Source organism: Garra rufa, chromosome 7 (genome assembly GCF_049309525.1).
Source record: "Garra rufa chromosome 7, GarRuf1.0, whole genome shotgun sequence".
NCBI classification, from domain to species: Eukaryota; Metazoa; Chordata; class Actinopteri; order Cypriniformes; family Cyprinidae; genus Garra; species Garra rufa.
In genome coordinates, this window is record NC_133367.1 from 33,121,550 (window position 1) to 33,131,056 (window position 9,507).

General features: G+C 34.4%; 1 protein-coding gene across 1 annotated transcript in view; it reads right to left on the bottom strand.

Annotated features, from left to right (window-relative positions):
• Positions 1 to 1,543: 1,543 nt before the first annotated feature.
• ccdc50a (coiled-coil domain containing 50a) overlaps positions 1,544 to 9,507 on the bottom strand; it is a 30,562-nt gene continuing 22,598 nt past the window's right edge. Inside the window, exons 4-11 of the mRNA XM_073843677.1 lie at positions 4,284 to 4,398; positions 4,145 to 4,201; positions 3,110 to 3,983; positions 2,474 to 2,598; positions 2,342 to 2,386; positions 2,141 to 2,245; positions 1,738 to 1,832; positions 1,544 to 1,658 (exon numbers count right to left, since the gene is read on the bottom strand). Of these exons, the coding sequence (XP_073699778.1) occupies positions 1,544 to 1,658; positions 1,738 to 1,832; positions 2,141 to 2,245; positions 2,342 to 2,386; positions 2,474 to 2,598; positions 3,110 to 3,983; positions 4,145 to 4,201; positions 4,284 to 4,398 (1,531 nt within the window). The remainder of the gene's footprint in view (positions 1,659 to 1,737; positions 1,833 to 2,140; positions 2,246 to 2,341; positions 2,387 to 2,473; positions 2,599 to 3,109; positions 3,984 to 4,144; positions 4,202 to 4,283; positions 4,399 to 9,507) is intronic.

The following is a 9,507-nucleotide window of genomic DNA, read 5'->3' on the forward strand; positions in this document are numbered from 1 at the left end:
AAGTCCTAAACAAAGTTCAAAGTAAAAAACAAAACAACAACAACAAAAAAAGAAATGAATAACACACAAAACCAAACAAAACAAGAAAAAAAAAAAAAATATTTTTTTTTGAAGGTTATCCACTTATTTTCACTGACGCTTTGCTAGAAAAAAATAAAATAAATAAATAAATAAAAGAAGCAATAAATAACAAAACCCTTAAGCAAAACAAAACAAAAAATGTAACTTTTCCCCCGAAGACTTTCAGGCCCTATTTTGTACTCTATTTACCGAAAGTGCCAGATGAACGCCCTAGTCACTTGTTTGCTGCCTTGATCGGTTTGCTGGTCAGTTTTTACATCCCTGCTTAAAGTAAGTTTTGCCACCAAATGCGAAGCACTGCGAATCCCGAACACTGATATATTAGCATGAATTGCATATGATGATGCAAGCAAGAAGAATGTTTACATCTGTGCCACCAGCAATGCTACTACATGCCTTAAAATTGGTTATCTTGGATTTGTACTGAATTATAAATAAAACAGAAAAATATATAAAAATAAAAAATGAGGATTAGAGATGTGTTTGTGGCCATTATTTCGACAAGATTCATATAGGCCCCATAGAGTTCACATTCAGCCAGCATGCACTTGAACACTGGAGCACATTATTAGTAGGTCCCTACGAAGTAGCAGAGAATCGCTACATACACTGCAGGTAAAAGGGGAAAATATCACAAAAAACAAATCAAAGGCACCCTAGCTACCTGCAGTGTGAGTAAGGAGTCTCTCATGAAGGATATGAAGGCAAAATGAAAAAGCACTAACAACCAAACCTTGATATTCGATTGATTTGAAGACTGAACCTGCTTCTTAAGACGTTGAGATGTGGAAACCAGATCGCTCTTGGTTTATGCTAACAGTCTCTTCAGATCGATTGGGGAAAGGGTAAAACAATCAGGGTTTAAAATACGAATAAAATAAAATATATCCTCTCAAAATAAATCAATAAATATATAGCACGAAAACAGTGCTGTATATAAATTCAAGCATGTTTTCCGTTAAATAAAAAAAAAAAAAAAAAATATTGGAAAACAGCTGCAACATGGAATCAAGACAAAGCTTCATTATAGATGCCAAGAGAAAAGGGATATTTGAAAGAGCTGTGCAGTAGATCCCTTCCTGTCCAGTCATCCACAATAAGACAAAAAAAAAACATGAGAAGCAAACAGGAACCGTCCCTGTCGCCCAGTAGTTCATAGCTCCAGGGTAAAAGACTCTTTCACGACACGAAGAGACGACGTTGGCTCATCTGAGGCGATGAACTGAGAAACTCAAAGAGGGAAAAATAAAATAAAGTGTCAGTAGCTTCTGCCGAAAGCCTCAAAGTATTTCTGAATCGCTTTCTCCTCTATATAGATTCGCAAAATAAAGGGCTAAACGGACTCATGATTGGACAGCAGTGGAGGCTTATGGTCACGGTCTGTAGGGGGCGCCTAAAAGAGAAGATAAAGACAGCTATAGTTAAATTAAGTTTCGAATTTGAAGAATGATGCCTCATTTGGTCAATGTGAACCTTTGTACGCCTCTGGTCTTGATGGAGGGCGAGGAGAGTATGGGCCGTCCGCATAAACGTAGCTTGGGTTTATGTTCTCGTAGTGCTGTGTGGGAGGAGGAGGCCTGGAGAGAAGAGCCGAGAAAATATGAGACTCCAGTAGGACTTTGGACAACGTGTGTTAATAAGTTGGAGAAGTGGTACCTGGTGGGTTTGTGGTTGCGTGCTCTCTGGTACTCGTCCTCTCTGATGCGTGGCTCTTCTCGTGTTCGGGGTCGTACTACTTCTTCTTGCACTGGCTAACGGACAGAAAGGAAGAGAGCGTGTTGGTAGTGTCGACAGGGGCAACGTCACCAGGCCCACATGGAGCAATGTGGATTTCAGAAGCATCAGCAGGTGATATATAGTCTTTTTAACTCACATGAGCATGTGTCATATCTGATGTGTGACTTTTAAAGGCCTCTCTACATTCACTTTACATCATAATAGTTGTATTAAAATATTGGACACTGTAGCAATGTTCTTGTTACAATAATTGTAGTAACCAAAAATAAATCAGGACCACTCAGGACCAAATCTATGTGTAGTTGGAATGTATGTCACTTACGTTATATTCCACCTCGGGTCGTCTTCTCTCCATCCCTTGTTTCTCCTTATCTCTCGATCTCTTATATTCCCTTTTCTCTTCCTCCATTAGCCGTCGAGCTAATTCCTTAAAATACAATTGCAAAGCAAATCATAAAATAAGACAATGACATGTAGATGTAGTGACACCACTGACAGTGCCAAAAAACAAACTACGCCGTACCTCATCTTGTGCAACTTGAGCGGCTCGTCTTTCAAATTGACTCGCCTGAACAAAAAATAAAATAAACACGGTTATATTTGTAGAATCACCAATCAAATCACCAATAATTACAAGCACTGAGACTCAAGATACCTTAAGTTCTTCTTCCTGTAGCTTGCGTGCCACCTCCAAGTCTTTGAGCTCCTGGTCTTGTAGTTCTAAATGGGCTAGTCCATGCGTTGCCTCCTTCATACCATATTCTCCTCGTGGCTTCCGACCTGCAGGGGGTGTCAGAGGACATCAGTCCACGTTGAAAGCACAAAGGCCAACACACTTAAGCAGGGGTCAACAAACTTGGTCCTGGAGGGCCTGTGTCTTGCAGAGTTTAGCTCTAACCCTAATCAAACACACCTGAACTAGCTAATCAAGGTCTTGATTGGTATACTTGAAACTTCCGGGCAGGTGTGTTGAGGCAAGTTGAAGCTAAACTCTGCAGGACACTGGCCCTCCAGGAACGAGTCTGGTGACCCCTGTACTTAAGCCTCGTAACCAATTTGCACAGTAACCCAAGCAGCCATTTTTGGTTTGAGATAAAGGAATGATCAAAAAGGTCAAGATTTTGTGCACAAGATTGCCCAGAAATGATTTCAGAGAGTTCAGATCCAACATGGACAAGAAACCCAAATCACCAATGCATAAGAAAAAGGAAATGTTGATAGCACTCCCACCACCAGATGGCACTGTAAAGTCCAAGCAGGTTCACTCAAACACATGGACCTTGGTCCATACCTCTATCTCTGGGAGAATGACCAGGGGACCATCCCTCGTTTGAGGGAACTCTGAGAACGGGCTCCTCAAACACCTCATTAGGACCTGACGGGAGCCTCGAACTGTTCTTGTGATCCTCCCACTCCAGGTCTTCTTCGGACCATCCTCTACTTGGGACGTGACCGTAATCATCCAGCTCTCGCTCTCTGCTTCTGTGTCTCCCTCTGTTGCCATCTCTGCCCCGTTCTCTTTGCCTGTCTCTGCTACCATGTCTGTAACCATTTCGCTCCATCTCCCGGTCCAAGTTCCTACCCCTGTTCACCTGCTTGGCTTCTCCACTAAAGAGTCGATCTTGACTTCTTGTCCGGTTTCGATCTCTCGACCTTTCCTTGGGTCTCCGTCCATCCCTTTCTCGTTCTCGATCCCTGATCCTGTCCTTGTCCCAGACCTTGTCCTGTCCGGCAGAGTAATCCCTTGGAGGCTTCTCCTTACGGCGCACCACTGGCTCTAAGTCGTCCCATTGATCTTGCTTCTTCCTTCTACGTGGTTCTGTGCAATCGAGATCGAGAGGTTTGTTTCTCTCTTTCGGTCGTCGCTCAGGTGAATAGTACTCTTGGATCCTTCCCTTGCTTGGACTCTCCGGATGCCTAGATCGGTCCAACTCAACAGGCTCATATTCTGGATATCCACTACGGCTATTAGGATATTTTTTTCTGTCAGGCTCAGGAGAGTTGTACGGGGAAAGCATTTGATCAAAGACGTGATTCTTCCCTTTTTTGTAACCTGGAGAAGCAGAGCGGGGATTCGGCTCTCGCAGGTCCGGTGGAAATCGAGGGGCTGTGTAAAAGTGAGTTTGAGTAAAAGGTGGAGTGCAAAAACAAGGAGGAAAACAACACTTAACCGGGTTAGTACACAAGGGTTAGTTGACTGTGGACAATGCAGGAAATAAAATAGTGAATAAGGCTATTGTTGACAAGTGGTATCAAGCCATTCAAATAAAATGTCACAACCAGGGTCCAAAATTAACTAAGGCCAAGGTAACGATTGATTACTCACCCTCACCGTCGTTCCAAAGATGGGGATGTCAAACTCAACTCCTGGAGAGCCACTGTCCTGCAGAGTTTAGCTCAAAGAGGGCAACTCTCTTTAGGAGTGCTAGAAAGGCAGGTGTGTTGGGAGTGGGTTGGATTTATACTCTGCAGGACAGTGGCCCTTCAGGAGCTGAGTTTGACACATGTGCCATAAGGCCTTCATTTATCTTGGGAACAAAAATTAAGTTATTTTTGACGAAATCCGAGAGGTTCCTGACCCTGCATATGCAGCAACACAACAACTGACACTGAAAAGGTAATAAGGACATCATTAAAATAGTCCATGTGACATTAGTGGTTCAACCGCAGTGGTATGAAGCTACGAGAATACTTTTTGTGCGGAAAGAAAAAATACTAAATTCAACAATTTTTTTTCTTCCGTGTCAGTCCTCGACCCAGGTTCACAGGAGTACCAGAAATTGCTTAAGCCAGTATTTTTGTTTTCCTTGCACACAAAACGTTTTCTCGTAGCTACATAAAAATAAGGTTGAACCACTGATGTCACATGAGCCATTTTAACAATGTCCTTACTACCATTCTTGGCCTTGAACGTGATAGTTGCTATGCTATCCATGCAGGGTCAGAAAGCTCTCAGATTTGATAAAAAAAATATCTTAATTTGTGTTCCTGAGATGAACAAAGGTCTTGTGGGTCTGAGTAATTAATGACAGAACTTGAGCGATTCTTTTAAAAAACAGGTCATGTGGTATTTTAAAGTGTCCTAATGTTGTGTGGGAGTCCCTTACAACAGATTTAAATGCATCCGAAGGTCAGAAAACAATTTTCTCAGAATATACACTTAATATTAGAATAATCTTTCAATGATTTTGAAACGATTTGTTCAAAGCAGTTCTGAGCTCAAGGTCTGTAAACCACTCCCTTCCATAAGCCTACTCTGCTCTGATTGGTAAGCTGGCCAAGTCTGTTGTAATTTGTCTTTCCCTATACAATGCGTACCAGATTTTTTTTTCTCACTTTTTTGATTAACAACTTTGCAGACTGTTTACGTTGATAGCTACATTACAAACAGCAATAAAAATATTTTTCAAAAACCCATATGACCTGCTCTTTAAAAATTGCGTTGTACTGTACACAAATTACAAATGAAAGGTAACTGGAAAGTGCATTTGGCCGAGTGTTAATTTTGAACCCTGTTTACAGCAATTCCAGTTTAGTACATTAGAAAAGTCAGCATTTTCCTTATTCAGAACATTTAATATGAGTAATATGTGGGTTGGAAGATTGTTATTAACTGAGATTCTTATTTTACAAAACAATAATAAAACATACCACCCCCCCCCCCCCCCTAATTCTGAACAGATTACTTAATCTCAATGCTTTAATCCATCTTTTCTACAACCAAATCTCTAATTACGGTACGGTAGACTTTTATAAATAGGCCCATGTGCATGTGCTTTTGGATAGCAAACCATGTGTTAACCCTCCTACAACTATGCAACAAAGATTCAAATAAATATGCCTGATCTCCTCCCCAACACATCCCTGCAGAATTGCAGCCCAGGCCTAATTTTTTGCATTCTGGCATGAAAACGAAGCCTAGCTATGCTGTCATGGTTTAGAGGGAGAGAAAATGCTAAAGATACTCCCTGAGATGCTGAATCTTTTATGCTGTGCCCTGTAGGCGGGTGCTAATCTCTGTTTATCATGCTAGCATCCTAACAAACACAAATATCAACAACATGAAGCAATGAATTACATGCCGAAATTTCAGTCTTTAGTGTTAGACGGTTTTGTTGAAACAAACTCGTCATTAAACACCTATAAATGAGAGATTCTAACGGGTTTAATGATTCAAACAGACCCTCTGGGTACAAAAGCAGCTAATCAGCAGGAGATTCTAAACACATTCAAATGATGCCATGAGAGAATGATTACATAACTTACGAAAGCAAACAGTTTGAATGCAAACTGTGGCACGCAAGGGCAGCCATGCAAGGCGGGTGGAGTTAACAGATGCCATGTTGACGTGAACAACTTGCATGTCCAGTTTTGTAACATTTGTCGCTAAATGGTAACCCATTATGAACACAAGATGGTCTGCTGGTGCCGTTTTTAGATGTGAGTCAAGAAAACTTTCCCAGAGTTACCTAATGTTTACTAAACAAACATTAGTGGCACACTAACATGCGGTCAAGTTGGTTGACGTTTTGTTTAAATTCACAACAAACAGTTAAAAGTGTCTGAAGTTCTCGGGGCTTGAAATGTGTGTTAATTGCGATAATTGCTTCCTAAAGTGTAATAACCCCAGAAACAGATAAACAGGAAGGCGCAAATGCGGCAAAATTTAAACAGGAATGTCAAAACTCCACTCACTATTTTTTTATTCATTCTTACATTTAATTTAGTAACTAAATTTAGCAATTAATTTCCCAAGAACGTGTTATTTTGTTATTTATACATTATTTTATTAATATTTTGAATTTAGTTACTTTTTTGTGATTGTCATGTTGTTTATTATTTTTTATGTCTATGTGGTTTTATTTTTATTTCCGTTTTTGTAACTAGAGTACTTAAATTTAAACATTTGAATTCAGCAATTAATTTATCCAAAATTTTAGCTATGTTACTGTTTAATATGTTATATTTAGTTTATGCTGTTTTAGTTTTATTTCTATACTACTATAATTGATTAATATTTTGTATTAGCTTTTAATTTAATTTAAAATGTAATTTAATTTTATTTTATTTAGCTTTAATTTTGTTTACTTTAATTTCAGTTATATATATATATGCAATAATCTAAGTACTTTAACCTAAAGTTTATTTCAGTTATCAATTTAATTTAACAAACTTAATTTAATTAATGTTTATTAGTTTTGGGTTTTTTGTAAAATGTCTATTTAGCTTTAATTATTACTTTAATTTTGGTTTTAGTAACTCGAGATTTTCAACTTTAACTTTATTATAGTTAGCAATTCAGTAGTTTTTCTATACTATTATAATTGATAAATATTTTGAATTAGTTTTCAATTTAATTTTGTTATGCGTTTGTCATGTTAACTCGTTTTTATAAAATATTTCTATTTAGCTTAAATTTTTACTCTTATTTCAGTTTTCAACAATTCAGTAAAACAATTCAGCCATTAATTCATCCAAAATGTTTGTGTTGTTTTAGTATTATGCCTATACTAGTATAATTGATAACTATTTTGAATAAGTTTTTAATTTAATTATATTTTGTTAATTATTTTTGTGTTGTTTTAGTATTATTTCTATACTATTATAATTGATAGATATTTTTAAAATTAGTTTTTAAATTAAATTTTAAAGTTTAAATTAATTGTATGTTTTTGTCATGCTTATTACTTTAGTTTTTTTTGTTAACTATGTCTATTTAGTTTTTAATTTTTACTTTAATTTCAGTTTTAGTAATATGAGTACTTCAACTAAAACTTTCTTTTAGTTAGTTATGTTATGTGGTTTTAGTATTATTTCTATACTATTATGATTACTATATATATATATATATTGTTGAATTAGTTTAATTAATATAATTTAATTAAAACCTTAACCTTAATTTAACTAAAATTTATTGGGGCTTTTGTTAAACATGTCAATTAACTTTTTAATTAAATTATTCAATTTAATTTAATGTCTTATTCATTTTGTTTTGTACTTCAACTGGAACTTTATTTTAGTCAGCAGTTCAGTATCAGAATTCAGCTATTAATTTATCCAAAAGTTTCGTTATTTTACGTTGTTTTAGTATTATTTCTATACTATTATAATTCAGTATTATTTTAAATCAGCTTTTATTTAAATTTAATATCATTTTAATTACATTTTTTAGTGATTTATTTTATTTACTGTTTTTGTCATGTTTATTAGTTTTGGGGGTTTTGATAAATGTGAATATATTAAACAAATTTTTAATTTAATTTACATTTTGATTTTGTTACATATTTTTTCATATTATAATTGATAAATATTTTAAATTAGTTTTTATTTTAATTTTTGTGTGTGTGTGTTATTTTATGCGTTTGTGTGTGTTATTATTAGAAATCTGTCTGTGTTGTCTAATTAATAGAAAGTGATTTATCATGTGTTTTTGTCATGTTTATTAGTTTTGGGGTTTTTGATGAATGCGAATATTTTGAATTTTATTTCATTTAAATTAAATGTTTAAATTTCATTCGATTTTTAGTGATTTTGTTTTACATATTGTTTTATATTATAATTGATAAATATTTTAAATTAGTTTTTATTTTAATTAAAAAAATGTGTGTGTGATTGTGTGTGTTTATGTAAATCTGTCTAATTGTCTAATTAATAGAAATCTGTTTCTATTTTATTTTGATAAAATTTTTAAGTGATTTATCATGCGTTTTTGTCATGTTTATTAGTTTTGAGGGTTTTGATTAATGCAAATATTTTGAATTAATTTTGAATTTTATTTCATTTAAATTAAATGTTTAATTTCATTTGATTTTAGTAATTTTTTTTTACATATTTTTTCATATTATAATTGATAAATATTTTAAATTATTATTTTTTGTTGTGTGTATGTGTGTGTGTGATTTTAGGTGTTTATGTGTTTTTGCCTAATAGAAATTGTCTAATTAATAGAAATCTGTTTTTATTTTAATTTAATTTTAATTTAATTTTTTTTGTGATTTGTCATGTGTTTTTGTCATGTTTACTAGTTTTGGGATTTGTTAAATGTCTATTTACCTTTCATTTTTGTTTCAGTAATTTTAATACTTCAGCTTTATTTCAGTTAGAAATTCAGTAAGAGAATTCAGCAAATAATATATCCAAAATATTAGTTATTTTATGTTGTTTTAGTATTATTTCTATACTATTATAATTAATTGTTTTAAATGTAATATTATAATTTAAATTTGTAGTGATCTATCCTGTGTTTTTATTAAATGTCTAGCTTTAAATTTACTTTAATTTAACTTTTAAGTACTTAAACTTCATTTGTTAGCAATTGAGTAACAATTCATTTATATACAATTATAATTTTTGCTATTTTGAATGAGCTTTTACATTTTATATTTTTGAATTTCAATTTAATTTCACAAAATTTTTTAGCGATTTTGTTACATGCTTTTGTCATCGTTATTTGATGTAGTTTTAATAATGTTAGCACTTATTTATATTTTATTTCTGCTTTATTTCAATCAAAAAATAGTTTTAACTCACAATAACAATTTTCAGAACGAGTGATTCGTAGCAAGAAAGAGTTATTTTATTCATGAATCAGACTGCACTGCTTGTGTTGTGTTTTTGCGTGCGACTAATGAAGACGTGTTTTTTGTGTGTTATGACTCCAAATTGACTGCTGTGGTAAAACGTGATGTG